Here is an 18943-nt window from a genome sequence, read left to right on the forward strand (position 1 = left end):
TATTGTTATTTCTTTGAATAAATAGGCAGTGAAACACTGTTGTTTTTAAATATTATATGAAACACCTTTGTTCACCAAGTCAGGTGGTGTAACTAACACACACACACACACACACACACACTGACATGAAATTTTATAATGCTATAAATGTTTTTCAAATTGAACCAACATGGAGACAAATATTATATTTCTTCAAACTTAACAGATGTTTTAAACGAGATTTTTAAACTAGAAGAGTAACTCGAATAAGGAAATCAGAAATATATTATGTTTTAAATTAGGTTTAAACAAATGAAAGATTATGTTTTTTTATTATTATTATTATTATAATCCTTTTATATTGGACCTTTACAGCAGTGACATAAAATTATCAGAAAAAATTGATATTCAAGTATTTTAAATATGAATAAAAAGCCAAGCATAATATGTAAGAATGTCTTATTTAACACAATTTTATTCATAAAATACTTATATAAAATCACATTGCATTACAGCACTCAAGCAGTATTTAGTGTTGGTGGGGTAAAGGATCAGAAGCACAGTCGCAGTATCTGTAACACTGTGTGGATGGTAGGGAAATAAAGAAATAATAAAAAAAAAAGATCAATACAAAATGGAAATCTTTCCATCATGAAAAAAGATCAAACAGGCAGTTCCACTGCATACCTGTGTAAACATATAACATCTTTCTTTTCAAAATTAGGGTCTGTGTGTACCATCCTAACAGTTCAAAGAAATAAGCAGACTACTTATGGCTGCAGGTTGTGTTGAAATCACGTTTCTATCACTCCGTTCTACTGGCACAGAGATGCTTGTCAGGTAAAGGCTCAGACTCTTTGGGGATCAAGTGTAGATATCTGATAGACTTCCAAAGCTTTAGATTATAGGTCCAAAAGTACATTACAGTTGATTGTAAAAGCTCTCTAATAGGAAAAATAAATCATGAAATAAACCTGACCACATCAAAACTAAATACCTGGCCTTGCTTGCATCCTCAAACAATAAGAAAAAGAAGCTGTACAATGGAATGATAAAACTAAAACCAACCCATGTCGAATCGGGCCAGCTCATCACTTTATTAGCTGCTAAATAAACCAAGTGGTGGGGGATGTAATGCATTCTTAACGTCAACCAGATATTACACCTGCAAGACAGAGGCATAGATTCACTGCAAACATTTATCAAATATCAAAACTGAGCTCAGCATTGGATAAATGCATTTGCCTTTTAAGTATGTGATGAACAAAAGCATTCTCTCAATTACCATGAAATCAAAGTGCCCCCCCCCCCCCACATTTTTAACCAAATAGAAACTTCAAATTACTGGCTTATCTTGTGTTAGAGGCTCTGCATGTTCTCTTACTATACGGCATAGGACAGAATAAATGTTATAATTTGATACTACCGAATACAAATGTATTTAATTAAATCAAACAGTGAAGCATTAGAAGGACAGCCGCAATGGATCAATTTAACTTAAAAAGGCTGAAAGAAAGCCAATTTTAACATGACAGCCCATGATCAACAAATGCAAAAACACAAACTTTAACATCTAAATGAAATACATTAAGATTTTTAAAAGAAACAAACAAAAAAAAAAAAAAATCGCAAGGAAAAGCCAAATACTGCAAAGTGTTCATCCAAAAAATGAATATTCTCTCATTATTTACTCACCCTCATGCCATCCCAGATGTGTATGACTTTCTTTCTGCAGCTGAACACAAACAAAGATTTTTAGAAGAAGATATCAGCTCTGTTGGTCCTTTCAATGCAAGTGAATGGTGACCAGAACTTTGAAGCTAAAAAAAAGGTTTAATCCATGTCTTCAGATGTGATATGATCGGTGTGGGTGAGAAACAGATCAATATCCTTTATCCAATATCCAAAGTCCTTTTTTACTATAAATTCTCCCTGCCCAGTAGGTGGCGATATATATGAAGAATGTGAATTGCCAAAAACAAAATAACAATGTGAATGTGAAATTGGAGATTTGTAGTAAAAAAAAGGACTTAAATATTGATCTATTTCTCACACACACCTATCATATCACTTCTGAAGACATGGGTTAAACCACTGGAGTCTTATGGATTACTTTTATACTGACTTTATATGCCTTTTGGAGTTTTAAAGTTCTGGTCACCATTCACTTGCATTTTATGGACCTACAGAGCTGAGATATTCTTCTAAAAATCTTTATTTGAAGTCATACACATCTGGGATGGCATGAGGGTGAGTAAATGTTGAGAGAACTTTCATTCTGGGGTGAACTATTCCTTTAAAAGATTGACTTAATAGAAGATAACGACTTACAAAATATATATTTTTTCTAGTCCGGTTTTTGGTAGCAAGTCCTTTAGCATTTCAGATACACAGGGAAAATGGTTTAAGTAATACTTGCAGTCCAGACTTAATGCACATGAAAAATGGTTAAATAATTCAAGATGCTAATTTGATAAGATCATTAGTAGTCTAGAATGAGCACCCACCTTATTAGTGAAATCATGAAATGCATAAACAGTCTTCAAACACAGGCTCAAAATCACGGTAAGGAACATGCTGGTTAGCAACGTGTAGCGAATGCGAGAGTAACATAGCTGCAACAATCACATTGTGGGGAAACAGAAAGTGCTTTGTTGAAGTTTAACTATAATGTGCTTGTATTATGTACACCCTCACACACAAACACACTGCTCAAATGTCTTTTGGGTCAGTGCACATTAATTTGAAGTCTCAACTGTAAATGCTACAGGAAAAATGTCCATCTATCGCTAATTGTTCTAAAGTGAACAATGATGTGTGAAGCTCCAATTCTTTGCATGTTCAGGCAGTATGACTAAAACCAACATTTCTGGTAACCTAAAACCTGTTCACAAGAACTGAAAACGAAGATTTGTGGAAACAACTTTGCTTAAACCTCCAGGCCTTGGCGAGAAAAGTAGTCTTCCAGTTCTGTAAGCCTCTCGATAAGCATTATGTCAAGGTCAGCGTCATCTTGTCTACCCCTACGAGCCCTTCCCCGTGGCCCCTTTACACGTAGTGGCCCCAGGTTACTTTTAGCCTTGCGTTTCCGTGGCAGTGTGAAATCTGGAAAATCTAGAACTCGTTTACGTTTCTGATGACCAATGCACACCAGAGCGCCATTCTTCTCTTTCGGCTCTTCAAATATCGTCTCCAGACTTCTGAATAAATGAAAGTAACAATCAATTTCCAGAAACACCCAAAAGCTTCAATCTAGAGCAAAAAGTAAACGGTGGTCGCAAACCTGTTAGGGGCTGGAGACTTGTAATTCTTGTTGGTATATATTTCTTCCAAACTGAATTCCTTTTTCTTCAACCTTATGGAAAACAAATGTACCAATATGAGATAACATTTTACAAACATTAGATATACGTCTGGGCAGTGTACTGACGATATACACTGATGAGCCAAAACATTATGACCACCTGCCTAATATGCTGTTGGTTTTCTGCATGCCGCCAAAACAGCGCCAACCCGACGAGGCACAGACTCTACAAGACCCCTGAAGATGTCCTGTGGTATCTGGCAACAAGACATTAGCAGCAGGTCCTTCAAGTCCTGTAAGTTGCGAGTTGGAGCCGCCGTGGATTGGACTTGTTAGTCCAGCTCATCCCACAGATGCTCAATCGGATTGAGATCTGGGGAATTTGGGGGCCAGGGCAACACCTTTAACACTCTTCATTTTTCTCAAACCAATCCCGAACAATGTGTGTAATGTGTTAGGGCGCATTATCCTGGGAATACCATTGCCATGAAGGGGTGTACCTGGTCTGCAACGATGTTTAGGCAGGTGGCATGTGTCAAATTGACATCAACATGAATGGCCGGACCCAGGGTTTCCCAGCAGAACATTGCCCAGAGCGTCACACTTCCTCAACCGGCTTGTCGTCTTCCCACTGTGCATTCTGGTGCCATCACTTCCCCAGATAAACGGCGCACATGTACATGGCCATTCACATGATGAAAAAGAAAATGGGACACATTGGACCAGGCGACCTTTTTCCACTGCTCCAAGGTTCTGACGGTCATGTGCCCATTGTGGGCACTTTTTACGGTGGACAGGGGTCATCATGGGCACTATGACCGGTCTGCGGCTATGTAGCCCCATACGCAGCAGGGTGCAATGCACTGTGTGTTGTTGTAATACATTCCTCCCATACCCATCATTAAAAGTTTCTGTGACTTGTGCCACAGTAGAACTTCTGTCGGTTCGGACCAGATGCGATAGTCTTCGTTGCACTCGTGCATCGATGAGCCTTGGGCGCCCAACACCCTGTCGCCGGTTTGTAGTTTGTCCCTCCTCGGACCACTGTTGGCAGGTACTCACCACTGCTGACTGGAAGCATCCCACAAGCCTTGCCATTTCAGAGATGCTCTGACCCAGTCGTCTGGCCATAACAATTTGGCACTTTTCAAAGTCACTCAGGTCTTTACTCCTGCCCATTTCTCCTGCATTCAACACGTTGAACCATGAGAACTGATTGTTCCCTTACCATCTAATCTACCCAGACCCTGACATGTGCCCTTGTTAGGAGATGATCAATGTTATTCGCTTCACCTGTGAGTGGTCATAATGTTTTGGCTCATCAGTGTATTTTTAATATTATTTTGTTTGCTATATAAAATTAATCATCATTGTGAATATTTCTGCCCATTCATTTTCCTAAAGACCTCGCCAGTAGGTCTATTTGCTGCTAGAAATGCTGGTTCATTTGGTCGTAATAATAACAAAAACTTCTGCATTGGCAAGCACCACTCAAATTGTCTTCAGAATCTGTAAAAAAAACCAAATATTTTTGCTATTTCTGAATTCTTGAGACATTTCAGAGTAGATACACAAATATCGATATATACTGAATTTTGTCAAAAGTTCAACATTGGGATATTTTCTAGTTGTATCTCCCAGCCCTAATTAGATACCACAATTACAGTTAGGTCCATAAGTGTTTGAGCAGTGACATAAGTTTCATCATTTTGGCTCTGTACGCCACCACAATGGGTTTTAAATGATGCAATCAAGATACATTGAAGTGCAGATTTTCAGCTTTAATTTGAAGGGATTTCCAAATTGGGTGAATGGTTTAGGAATTATAGCACATTTTTTACACAGACTCCCATTTTCAGGGGCTCAAAAGTAATTGAACAATCGAATGAGAAGCTGTTTCATGGCCAGGTATGGGCTGTTCCCAGGTTATTTCATTAAAAATTAAGCAGTTAAAAGGTCTGGACCTGATTCCAAATGTGGAATTTGGATTGGGAAGCTGTTGCTGTAAGATCCAAAGAGTGGTCAAAGCAACTAAAGCTGGCCATCATTAGGTCAAAACAAAACAAATCCATCAGAGAGAAAGCAGAACCTTAGAAGTGGCCAAATCAACAATTTGGTACATTCTTGAAAAGAAGGAACACACTGGTGATCTCAGCAACACCTGAAGGCCTGGATGACCATGGAAGACTGTGGTGGAGGATCACAAAATTATTTCCTTGGTGGAAAAAATTACTTCACAACATCAAGCCAAGTCAAGAACACTCTCCAGGAGGTAGGCGTATCAGTGTCAATGTCTACAATAAAGAGAAGACTTCATGAAAGTAAATACAGAGGGTTTACCACAAGGTGCAAACCACTGGTGAGCCTCAAGAATAGGAAGGACAGATTAGATTATATAATCTGCATATAAAATATAAAAATCTGCCAAATTCTGAAACACTATTTTTTGGACAGATGAAACTAAGATGAACCTGTACCAGAATCATGGGAAGAGAAGAGTATGGAGAAGGGAAGGAGCGGCTCATGATTGAAGCATACCACATTACCTGTAAAACCTTGTGGAGGCAGTGTTATGGCATGGGCATGTTTATCTACCAATGGAAATGGGTCACTAGTGTTTGTTAATGATATGACTGCAGACAGAAGCAGCAGGATGAATTCTGAAGTGTTTAGGGTTATACTATCTGCTCAGATTCAGCCAAATTCTGCAAAACTGAAAGACGGCGCCTCACAGTACTAATGAAAAGTGACCCAAAACAAGCTGTAAAAGCAAAAGAGCTTTTCAAGGCAAAGAAGTGGAATATTCTTCAATGGCTAAGTCAGTCACCTGATCTCAACCCAATCGAACATGCATTTCACTTGCTGAAGACAAAACTGCACAAACAAGCAGCAACTTAAGACAGCTGCAGTAAAGGCCTGGCAAAGCATCACTAGGGAGAGAACCCAGAATTTGGTGATGTCCATGTTTAAATGAAAATTTTAGAGTCGACTAATCTAAAAAGAAACCAACCTTCAGAAAACAGACAAAAAAACCGTTTATGCGACCAATTTAAAATGTATCTATTCTATTCCAAATCCGACGCTAAATTCCACTGAAAAGGGCATTTATCTGCGACATGTTCACCTTGCATCATGTTACATTAAATATAGAACATGACACGCATTCACTGAATCAACATTAGCGGTATATAGGCATATTTATTGAAAACAACTGAGTGAATATTGCAGGACCAATAACGCAACCTTAATAGCCTGTTCTAAACTGAATTCACCAAGTAAAAGTTACTTAACATATTAAAACAGACAGGACATTGTTGAAAATAATTAACAGGTAGGCTAAGCCAAATCTAAGAGATGTGCAGTCGTGCATTAGCCACTGATCTAATATGACAGCTGTTCTGTAAAGAACGTTAACCAATGACAGTTACAATGTAAAAAAATAAAATAAAATAGCTATAGGACAGAAAAAAATATGCCTGTGATGTAGCCTACAATAAACCTAATGTATTCTAAACATGACGTGCACACAGAATAAAAGATAGTTTAACACGTTAAGCAGTTGGCACCTCGTTGAAAATAACTTCCTTAAAAAAAATGGCATTCCTTGCCTAAAACAGTCATTTTCTGTCGACATGGTCTGGTGAAAGACAGGACTTGACTCACACAAATGTGGAAATCTGCTTCCACCACCGAAGTGATTTATATAGCTTCTTTGCTGAGTTTGCTTGTCTAGCGAGAGGACATTTCCCTGCGTGTGCCGCGAGTGAGAGAGGGAAGCAGCATGCGCAGCCTGAGGTGAAATGAAACTTTGTATCTGCTCCAGAAATCCTCTTTTTTCAATAATATTTGTATTATTAATTATATTTAAAATGTGTAACATTAATATGACAGTAATTTAAGTGCAGCCTCTGTAAAAATATAAAGCCAAACGTAAATGTGTAAAAATGTTGAACAGTTTAATGGGGAAAAATATTAACCGACTAGTAATTCCAGTGTTGACTAGCAGCATCAGAACCGTTTAGTCGACTAGTCTCGCACATCCCTAGTCCATGGGTTCCAGACTTCAGACAGTCATTCACTGCAAAGGATTTTCAACCAAGTATTAAGAATGATCCATTTATTTATGATTATATTAGTCTGTCCAATTACTTTTGAGCCCCTGAAAAAGGGGGTCTGTGTATAAACCGTTCGCCCAATTTGGATACAAATCCCTTCAAATTAAAGCTGACAGTCTGTACTTCAATTACGTCTTGATTGTTTCATTTCAAATCCATTGTGGCAGCGTACAGAGCCAAAATGATGAAACTTGTGTCACTGTCCATATACTTATGGACCTTACTGTATATTAATCATGAGGGCCAGAGGAGTTGAGAGAAAATGCTCACCTCTTTGGTTTGGGAAGTCCCATTGGTGTAAGGTTGTTATCAGGTTTTGGAACAGTCTTGCGAATCCTAATTTGGGAGACCTTTTTGGAACGCTGACCTGGTGGAGCTCCAGCATTAGCATCATAAAGTCCCACCTAAAAGAAAGATGAATGTCATTCTACAGAAAACTCAACTGGCACTTGTAATCTTTCGGTTCAGCAACATCAGTATGTCAAGATATTCATTTTTCAAATCTAATCCCAAGCATGCATATTTGTATATGCATGTATGTACAGTGTATATATATATATATATACACATACACACACCAATCAGCCACAATATTAAAACCACTTGCCTAATATTGTGTAGGTCCCCCTCGTGCTGCCAAACAGTGCCAATCCACATCTCAGAATAGCATTCTGAGATACTATTCTTCTCACTACAGAGTGGTTATTTGAGTTACCATAGACTTTGTCAGTTCGAACCATTCTGTCTATTCTCTGTTGACCTCTCTCATCAACAAGGTGTTTCCGTCCACAGAAATGCCGCTCACTGGATGTTTTTTGTTTTTGACACCATTCAGAGTAAATTCTAGAGACTGTTGTGTGTGAAAATCCCAGGAGATCAGCAGTTACAGAAATACTCAAACCAGCCCATCTGGCACCAACAATCATCCATGCGATTATCTAATAAGCCAATCGTGTGGCAGCAGTGCAGTGCATAAAATCATGCAGATACGGGTCAGGAGCTTCAATTAATGTTCACATCAACCATCAGAATGGGGAAAAAATTTGATCTCAGTGATTTGGACCGTGGCATGATTGTTGGTGCCAGATGGGACTCTGTAGAATTGTGGTCAGAAGAATATCATCTCAGAATGCTTTTCTGAGATGTGGGTTGGCAATGTTTTGGCGGCACAAGGGGGACCAACACAATATTAGGCAAATGGTTTTAATGTTGTGGCTGATCGGTGTATTTTATATATATATATATATATATATACACACACACACACACACACACACACACACACACACAGTACCATGCAAAAGTCTCAGGCGCACTATATTTTTCACAAAAACATTTGTCTAGAAGAACAAGGAGCCTTACAACAGATGGTATGGCCCCCACAGAGCCCGGATCTCAATATCATTGAGTCAGTCTGGGATTACATGAAGACACAGAATCAATTTAGACAGGCTATCACACCAAATGTTGATTTTGATATTTTTATGTTTACTGGACTTTATATGACATTAATTGATAATGTAAACTATTTATGGCATTATTTTTGAAGAGTGCCTTAAACATTTGATCAGTACTGTATGTATATATACAGTATATACTGTATATACTTACTGTATTTTATCCTTCTTTTCAAAACTCTGTTCAATTGCTGGAAGAGAATACCTGGTTCATTTCTCTAGATGCCCCCCGACCATGCAGACCAGGGTATTTCACATTTGCACTGACAATAGCAAAACTGGGGACAGATTCAGTGGGAGATCCATCCAAACGCAGAGATTTAGGGCTGATGCTGTGCCGTGGGGAATGATCCAGACTCCGTTCTGGTGTGAGACGAATTTTTGACAGATGAAATGTTGATGATGCTTTCCTAAACACATTAAAAGGAGCAATATGTCATTTAGAGAGCAGGTGATTGACAATATAAATTTAATATCTTTATGATTATGTGGTCAGCTTAATACTAGTCATTACAGCAGATTGCAAAATTGGCAGATGGATTGGCTTCATGCTTTAAGATGAAAAGACTGCAGATTTGTTTTTCACTACTGGTATTAGGGATGGGCATTTTGGGCATTTTGTCTACTCGCGTATTTTAAGTAATTACTCAATTAGCCTACTTGTCGAGTAATCTGGGGGATGAAAATAGTTTTGAAGACCAAACATTCTGTTCCATTCAGCTGCGCTTCATCTAGTTGTTTGAAAAAAAGAACTCATCTTGTATGTGTGTGCGTCTCTGGAGTGTTTAGTGCAGTATCTGCCCAGGACAGAAAGTCACAGTGTGCTGTGTTGGAGCTTGATGCTGTGATGATTCAGACCGTAAGGTACCATCAAAAATCATTACATAATCTCAAACTTAAATATAAGTCCTTTTTGACACATTTGTACATAGTTGTCACTGAATTTTGAATTTAGTTAAAAGTCATGTCATAAATGATGTTCTCGAGTACTTGTGCCCATCCCTAGCCAGTATATGGATCACTTTACAGACATAATCCATAAAGGTGAAGTGTGCAATGTCTGCACCACTAGCAGAACCAAAAAGAATAGCAAAAATAACTAGATTTTTAAATGTTATGAAGATGGTGACAGATCAGAGATGCCGTCAGATCAGAGATGCCGTCACAGAGACAAGCGGTGTGATATTTCAGGAAACTTAATTCACCGATAGTCATAGTGATGTTTGGATTAGCAAGTGCCACTAATAATAATATAATAACAATAATGCATGGCCTCTATGGACCTCCGTATATTTGAAAAATAATCATTTTTCTTGCAATTACATTTGGTGCAGCTAGTGGCGCAGAAATGAAACTTTTTACACTAAACCATAAATGGTGAGCAAAAATAGACAACATTTTAATCGTGTAATCAGTTATGTATGGTAGGGTTTCCAGAGATATGCATCAGACTACTGTGCTGCAGGGGGATATGCCCACCGTGCTGAAGCCCTTTTCCTGCTGGGTGTAGCTTCTTGACTGGATCGTCGTGTATAGCTATTAATGAAAAGATGTAGATCAAAACGAGTTGAATTTTTAAAGCAAGCAGCATGCAGGTAATAATTTGTCAAGGAAGGGTTCCCACACCTTTTCACCAATTAATTTCCATGATTTTGCCATGACTTTACAAGTCGTTTGTGACTACCAGCCAAATATTTTTTACAAAGAGCAATTTCCTGCTAAAAATATTTTAGAAACAAATATAATTAGAAATACTTATAGTTACTATAAAAACTTTCCCAGACCTTTTAGGATTTTGTTTATTCCCATTACCTTTCCAGGCCTGGAAATTATAATCATAAACTCCCTGATATTTCCAGGTTTTCCATGGCAGTGGGAACCCTGTGACTTTCAGTTCATATTATATCAACTTTCATGCAATCAAAACAAAATCAAACCATTTATTTAGCATGCAAAACAGAAGTGTCATCAGTTATAACTTACTGGTGATCATTGTCAAAACCTGGTGGGGCTGTAAAGTCAACCAGTGGTCGATAAGGATGAGACTTGCACTGGCCCAAAATCCGACTTACAACCGTATGGACACCAGGACGTGACACCTGCATGTGCAAGTTGAGTCGCCTGTGTCGAAACCACAGTCTGAAGGACACTGGAGAAGATAAAGCCAGGACAGTACTAATACCTGCCCAAGAGAAGCTCCCTTTGCTTAAAGTAGACATAGGCAGAGTGGTGGGCTGAAAAACTTGAGACAAGCTAGGAGAACACACAGTGTCTTTATCCAGCTCCCGGTTGATAGAAAAAGCATGAGAAGGACAAGTTAGTGTCCGAGTCAACCGAGGTGAGATGGGGACTATTGAGTCCTCAAGAATCGGCTGCCAATGGTCGGATGTCTCTTCTTTCTCCTCATGAAAGGACAGAGAAAGCGTTTCACCTACTTTAACAGAAGGAAATCCAGGAAGGTGACGTTTCCTACCATCGTAGTGTTTGAGCTTGGAATCAGACCTGCTACAACCAGTCCATCTGTCTTGCAGTACCAAGTCATTTGTGGAGTAGCTGCTGGACACCAAGCGCTGGGCAGTGTCAGAGAGTTGATTCAACAGTTTTTCAGTATCATGGTTAGACTTGAGTTCTAGATTAAATGGTTTTGAGGACCCATTTCTTGGAGCAGAGAGTTTGGAACTTGAGGGTGTTTGATAAACCGGCAAAATCGAACCCAGTGTTTTTAGGTCCCCTACACTTTTTACCAATTGGTTTGGTAAAGTGAGTTCACAGTATGGCAGGATTAATGACCCTTGAAAAGGGAGTTTTAATGAGCTATCTTTTGAGTATGAAAACTGACCATCAAAGCTAGTATGCTCCTCAACTTGCTCACTTTGTCCCTTACTACCTACCTTTGTGCTGTCAGCAGAATCTCCAACATTTCTACCTGCCTGTCCTTCTATTTGTCTTGAAGTTGGGATGCTCCCCAAGACTGAAGAATTATTACTCAATGAGGTAGTAGTAGAGTGAAAAACACTTAAGAATGGCTTCTCATCTTTTATGACAATCTTTTCCCTGATTTCTTCCTCTTTCTTATTAGAAGTCTGAAAATTAACTAAGAGAACTGAACAAGCCTTGGATTTATCAGGGTTAAGTTGTGCTCCAAGCGGTTTTGAGAAGGTACTTTGACTGAAGGACTGCGGCTGACTATTTTCACTCTTGTCTTTTGTGGAATTTGTCAATGTCGCAGGTTTCCCAGAGGGCTTTGATTCTGTTGCATTTGAAAATAAATAAAGAGGATCCATATCTGTCTTTGACCTCAAGCCACTTGGAGATGAATATTTGAGAAATTGAGTGCTAAAGGAAGGCACCTGGGGGTGTGCAGGAACATGTAAAGACTGATTATACTTGGTGGCTTCTAATTCCTGACTGGAAACAGCATTCTCCACACTATCAGAGGATTGAGCTTCCTGTTTACAAAGGAGTTCCAGGCTGTCATTGTTATCTGAGCTGCTGAGAACAGAATCAACCAATAAGCTTGATGCAACTCTATCCTTTTCAGCTTCCAATTCCATCTCCAGTTCTTCAAAGTCAGAAACAGGTGAGTAGTTCCCCTGCAAACAGTTCTCAGCCTGTCTCGAAGGGCTAGTTTTCAGCATTCCATATGATGAACTGGAAGCACTGCAATTCCCAATTTGACACTGACAGCTAGTGTCCTCAGGCTTATGGGCAGTGCTTTGCCTGGCCTGGGAAGGAGTCGATATTGCCCATGAACACACAGGGTCCTTATTTGCCTCTGGGGACAGTGCACTATAAAGTGGCCTAGAAGAGGAAATATTTGAGATCATTCCTTTGTTGTCTTTTGACACTTTTGGATCCTCTCCTGCAAGCACATAATAATTAACATTAAGAAACTTATGAAGTAAACAAAATTATGATGTGTTGATGTTTGCATCCATAACAGAAATATGTTTACTTGCTAACATTAAAATTTACCAAGACTGCAAGCAGGTAAAACACAAGGAGTATTCGGACAGCCAGAGGACAAGTCTCTGCCCAGTTGGCCAACTTTACTGTGAAGCAGGGCTAAACTACGTGTGTGGGCACAGCTTTGTGAACACAGCTGGTCCATCCTCTTCTCCACTGCCTCAAAACGCTTGGTCAAAGAGCCGAGAGTATTTGTCAGCAGATGTTTCATCTCAGTTTGATGGGACACAAGAAATCGTTCTAGAATGCCTAGTTGCTCTCCTGATGGGCCAGTTAAAGGAGCTGAATTGAAGGTGGCAGATGTCCATGTTCGTGGATCCCTCAACTTGCCCTCTGCAAAGCAGATTAAAAGGAGATATTAAAAAGATGTTTGTTCTTAGAGGAACGTTCTTGGTTTAATACAAGTAAATCTCCATCGACAGCATTTGTGGCCATTGTCACATAAATTAACTTCTACTTGTCTCTTGCAAAAATCATGGGGACATTAAGGCACTTGCAATGGACTTTGAGAGTTTAAAAACAAAAATGTGAAGCTCATATTTTTGTTAAAGCACACTGTTAAAGAATTTTTCCATAAAAATGTGTATTACTTGAGCTGTTGAATAAATCGTCATTTTTTTTGGTGGGATTTTTGAGTAATTTTGGGACAGGCATTTTCGAGTCAGGTACTCTACCCACAAAAAACAAATAATTCCTAAACTTAAATGCACATACACATATACTGCTCTGATAAGCTTCCAGGTTTCTTGTAACGCTTCCCATTTCCTTTCCACCATAGAAGCAGATCCACGTCAGTTGGTCTGCATGACTCCAACAAGAACCAAATACCAATAAGAGTAGAATTCGATAAAAATTTAAATATTACAAGTATTGCCACACTTGTTGAAAGCACACACCAAAGACGCCATGATGATGACGTCTTCTCTCATTCAACGCCTTGACGAACATATATCCATAGTGCTTCTCAGTGGACTCAATTGTAACTGCGAGATTTGGTGAGGGATTCAAAGGGAAAGTACAGATTCAGTGTTGCCCACGGCAGGCAAATGTGCAAAGGAATATCAAATCAATTTGCGGCATTCGAGCAGGGTTTTTAATCCTCAACTATTAGTCGATTACTTGAGCACATTCCAAATTCTAGGTTGATTAAAATGTAGTTATGTGTCATGTTATTCCTGTGTTTGGATTTTGCTATATGCAAGTCGTTCTCCTGTATTCTTGTGCATATCATGTGAAAGTTTACTTTTTTGTGACAAGAACGGAAAATATTGGATATTATAAAGTTAAAAAAGTTTTGTGAAAGCGTAAATCAAATTGCAAGCGTATATTTTTTTTGCATGCGCACAGAACATTTAGTAAAGGTGTAAATCAAGTTGCAAGTGTCAGACACAAGTAATTTATACTCTTGCAATTGTTTATTTTACACATACAGACTGATTCTATGCAGTCAATCCATTTAGCTGTTCATGACACCCTTTCTTTGCTTGCATATCGCTGATTGCAGGTTTGCAATGTTTTTGGCCATGTTTTTGGTCAAAAAAGGAAGTCAGAAGAATACAGATCAAATTTACTTTGTGTTAATATGAAGTTACAGATTCACAAGACATGAATTACACTTATGCAAAGCATTAAAGTACTGCAATTTTTTTTTCTTATGCTTGCAACTTGATTTACACTTTACAAAACTTTCTGTGCAGAATGCGGATGCAATTTATTTTTACACTTGTAACTTCATTTATGCTTTTACAAATCTTACTCTACACATGCAAATTTTAGGCACTAATTTACCTTCACTGGATATAGTGTAACTTTGCACAGACAAGGTTAAAAAGCAATTATATCACACTAGTCTTAAGTTAGCTAGGCTCATGGCTCTACTTTTGAAACTGTGTATTTTAATGTTTATTATCTTGCCATGTGTACTACAGTGCATTGCTGTAACCTCTACTTTTTCTTTTTTGTTATTAAACCTGAGGGACGAGTTATTTTCTGTAGTAGTGGACATTATAGGGGCCTGGGTAGCTCAGCAAGTAAAGACGCTGACTACCAATCCTAGAGTTGCAGTTCGAATCCAGGGCGTGCTGAGTGACTCCAGTCAGGCTTCCTAAGCAACCAATTGGCCCAGTTGCTAGGGAGGGTAGAGTCACGTTGGGTTAACCTCCTCGTGGTCGCTATAATGTGGTTCTCGCTCTCGGTGGGGCGCGTGGTGAGTTGTGCGTTGATGCCACGGAGAATAGCGTGAAGCCTCCACATGCTCTAGGTCTCCGCGGTGACGTGCTCAACAAACCATGTGATAAGATGCGTGGATTGACGGTCTCAGACGCGGAGGCAACTGAGATTCATCCTCCGCCACCCAGACTGAGGCGAGTCACTACACCACCACGAGGACTTAGAGCGCATTGGGAATTGGCCATGCCAAATTGGGGGGGAAAAAAGTTCAAGCTAATATTTTTTTCCAGTGCTGAACAAATTAATTTACGACAAACACTTGCTCGAATATCTGTAGGATAAGGATAATCAAAATCTTTGCAAAGAAAGTTACATTCTGTCCTTAAGATAATTTAATGCAAAGTAGAAGAGATGAACAATTGGCTATTTGTTTTTGCAACTTATGTCATCTACAATCAGAAACATCTTGGAAATTCCTGTTATTTTCAAGTTCAGGTACAGAATCAGTTTATTACACACAGAAATCCAAAAATGGTCATTAGACCAAGATACTGGGAGCAATGACTTGCAAATCTACAAAAACATATTGTTAGGGCTGGACTGCTATTTACATGGATTATGACCGGTGATGCCGAAACAAGACCAGTATGATAGAATGCAAAGACTTCTTTGGAATGATTTAGTTATTTCTGACCACATGTTTTCAACATTACCTTCATCTGCACGAGTATACATGTGCATGCGAGCTGAACTAGGATCAAACGCCATCTGTCTTCGTGTTCCGTCAGTCTCTGGATGAACTTCCCTCATGGCTTTCTCAAAGACAGATGTCAGTGGTCTGCTACCAGATCCACCCTCTTCCTTGCTGGTTTCTCGGCATCCTGCGGCCAGCTGCTCCTGATATAGTGGAGACTGTGGAGCACGCCGGCACGGACCAGCTGGAGATGCAGGTACCTGCGCTGTCCCTTTCTGGTCAGTCGGAGGATTGGACAACATCATTTTAGGGACTGAAGGGACTGGAAAAATTTGATTGAGAACATTAATTAAATGCATTTCAACATAACTCTTAATTACAATGTTATATAAAAATAAATTATTGTTAATATTGTGTCAACTCCTAGATCATCTTACAGTCTTTCTTTTTACATTTATTACAAGGTATCAAATGGCCATACCATGATACTCTGATATATACCATGGTACTGAATAACTACCATATTTATATACCATGGTATCTGAATGGTGCTCCAAGGGATAGTTCACCCAAATAGAAAATTCTCTTATCATTTACTCACCCTCATGCCATCCCAGATGTGTATGATTTTCTTTCTTCTGCTGAACAAAATTGAAGATTTTTAGAAGAATATTTCAGATCTGTCTGTCCAAACAATGCAAGTGAATGGTGACCAGAAGTTTTACTCTCCAAAAATCACAAAAAGGCAGTATAAAAAGTAATCCATATGACTCCAGTTAGAGCTAGGCGATATGACGATATATACTGTGGCGACGATAGATCAACAGAGATTTTGCTATAGCATATGCGCAGCACAAGCGTTCCTATCAGAGGGCATGCTTCACGTCTGACTGAAACCAGGCTTGAGCGGGAATGCGGCTGGTAAAATTGGTGCATGCTGGTTTAACGGCAGATTCACTAAAGGAATCAAGCAATGACGCAAACACGCCCACAAACTCGTTGCTGATGCTTTACAATTCTAATTTTGCGGCCGATTCTGAGCATTCTAAAGTGGAGGATGCAGCAGTCCACTGTGATCTGACACACTCTACCCGGACAGCATTACTGTGATCCAGACAGCTGAATCATCTCTTTAACCGAGGTGCACTTGACTACACCGCACATCTGTACTTCTCCATCATTTGATGAATTATTGTTGATATGATCATTAGAAAAGTCAAGAAAATGAAGGGGAGCTTGTTGTTAAAACAGGTGTGACATCTGTGGTGTAGGTTCACAAAAGCCGACGCGTGAAAGCCGACAGTGCAAACTGTGTCGCGTGACAATAATCACTTGTGGGAATACAAACAATCTGTTTTACCACCTCAAAATGAAGCATGCTAAAGAATATTATGAATGCTAAAAGATGCGCTCCACATTAATTCAGTCTTTTTTTCTGCAAGATGTGTTATTTTCGTAGTGTTTTGTTTTTTTAACTAATATTATGTAATATTTTCCTTGTCACTTTGCTTTGAAAAGATCTTGAGTTTATCTCAGACTAGATTTTCCAAAAATAGGCATTACAATAAGGTTATTTATTATGTTAACCAAACTGTATTTGTTTTCCAGGAAAATAAAAAAAAAACTTTATCGTGATGTGTATCGTTATCGTGATTTAAAATTACTCATATCGTGATATAAGATTTTGCTCATATCGCCCACCCCTAACTCCAGTGGCTAAATCCATGTCTTCAGAAGTGATATGATTGGTGTGGGTGACACACAGATCAATATTTAAGTCATTTTTAACAATAATCTCCCCTTTCATTTTCACTTTTAAAGTCTTCTTTTGTTTTTTGGCAATTCACATTCTTCGTGCATATCGCCACCTACTGGTCGGGGCTGATCACAGAAGAAAGAAAGTCACACATCTGGTAAAGAGTGTTTTGTTAGAGTTTACTGACTGGAATATGGTTCCTTTCTGACCATGTGCAAGTTCCTAACTGAACAATTACAAACAAATGCCAACACATCAACTCTCCATTAACACATTTTTGGACATATTCAGTGGTCAATGAATTGAGAGGAACCTCCCAGACCCCCCATTCAACTGTTTTCTGTCATGCAATCGAACAACTGCATAGTTCACATTTTAACCTGTCAAGTATACTGTACACATCAGGAAACTGTCTTTACACATGCAGACACATTTCACTTCATAACTGGACTGAACAGGCAATTACACGACTGAGAAAACATATTACTAGACCACGTTTTGTACTTTCATATTTCTCATAATTCATCAGAAATATTCATAAAGGTCTCAGTTGGATTAGTGTTGGCCATCATGATGGCTATGAACAGGCTTCTCTCGTGTACGTCAGGCCCCCGAAACGTCTATAAATAAATCAGAAGCACTTCAGGAACATTTACAAAAGCAGTACCTCGGTTGTTTTCTCGTTTACAGCTGTCAGTCCCCGCACATCAATGTCTCCGGAGGTGAAAGTGTGCAGTTATATCACTAATGTTCGCGGATCCATCCTCCTGATTCACGGCTCAGATGTGATTTCTCTAAGCCAGTGAGAAGTCATTTCCGGAGACTCTACAGACCCACATCCAGAGTGCTGGGCAGATTTACAGAGCACACTGAACCGCAACACGGCTTATCGTTAAGGTATGTAGAACATTAGGTATGACATATATACAACACATAAAGATAACAGAATTCCCGATTATTGCTCTCATTGCGACTGACGAGCACCGATGACGACTTCCGCTCTGTGTGCCGCTGTAAAGCGTGCTGTCATTGGCTGCTGCAGGAAATCAGGCAGCATTTCTACTGGACTATACAAATGATCTATCTATCTGTCTGTCTGTCTGTCTGTCTGTCTGTCTGTCTGTCCGTCCGTCTATCTCCATCCACCCATCCAGCAATTTATCTATCTCTGTCTGTCTGTCCGTCCGTCCGTCTATCTCCATCCACCCATCCATCCATCCTATCTATCTGTATGTCTGTCTGTCCGTCCGTCTGTCTATCTCCATCCACCCATCCATCCATCCTATCTGTCTGTCTGTATGTCTGTCTGTCCGTCTGTCCGTCCGTCCGTCTATCTATCTATCTATCTATCTGTCTGTCCGTCCGTCCGTCCGTCCGTCCGTCCGTTTATCTATCCATCTCCATCCATCCTATCGATCTATCTATCTGTCTGTCTGTCTGTTCATCCGTCCGTCCATCTCCATCCATCCATCCTATCTATCTATTTGTCTGTCCGTCCGTCCG

The 18943-nt window shown here is 39.4% G+C and overlaps 1 protein-coding gene across 5 annotated transcripts; it reads right to left on the reverse strand.

The window, feature by feature from the left end:
* Positions 1-436: 436 nt before the first annotated feature.
* Positions 437-18426, reverse strand: LOC127439838 (uncharacterized). 5 transcript variants are annotated; one of them, XM_051696071.1, is made up of 10 exons: positions 18108-18426; positions 16286-16322; positions 15704-16006; positions 12831-13154; positions 10839-12717; positions 10335-10391; positions 9061-9265; positions 7669-7802; positions 3263-3334; positions 437-3179 (listed from the first exon to the last, which is right to left on the reverse strand). In XM_051696071.1, the coding sequence occupies exons 3-10, from the start codon at positions 15987-15989 to the stop codon at positions 2909-2911; spliced, it is 3228 nt and encodes a 1075-aa protein (XP_051552031.1). In that variant the 5' UTR covers positions 15990-16006; positions 16286-16322; positions 18108-18426; the 3' UTR covers positions 437-2908. The 5 variants fall into 5 exon arrangements, with proteins under 5 accessions (XP_051552031.1, XP_051552030.1, XP_051552032.1 ...); XM_051696070.1 differs by having other exon boundaries at positions 16286-16325; XM_051696072.1 differs by lacking the exon at positions 16286-16322 and having other exon boundaries at positions 437-3176.
* Between the last annotated feature and the right edge of the window lie 517 nt (positions 18427-18943).

The sequence above is a fragment of the Myxocyprinus asiaticus genome, chromosome 4 (genome assembly GCF_019703515.2).
Source record: "Myxocyprinus asiaticus isolate MX2 ecotype Aquarium Trade chromosome 4, UBuf_Myxa_2, whole genome shotgun sequence".
Taxonomy (NCBI): domain Eukaryota; kingdom Metazoa; phylum Chordata; class Actinopteri; order Cypriniformes; family Catostomidae; genus Myxocyprinus; species Myxocyprinus asiaticus.

Bases quoted from the DNA above. Each gene is read 5' to 3' on its own strand.
- LOC127439838 (XM_051696069.1), bottom strand. From the start codon at position 15,989: ATGATGTTGTCCAATCCTCCGACTGACCAGAAAGGGACAGCGCAGGTA. The intron at 3,335-7,668 runs GTGAGCATTTTC...GTTTTCCATAAG, and splicing joins GGACTTCCCAAACCAAAGAG to GTTGAAGAAAAAGGAATTCA. The intron at 3,180-3,262 runs GTTTGCGACCAC...TCATTTATTCAG, and splicing joins AAGTCTCCAGCCCCTAACAG to AAGTCTGGAGACGATATTTG.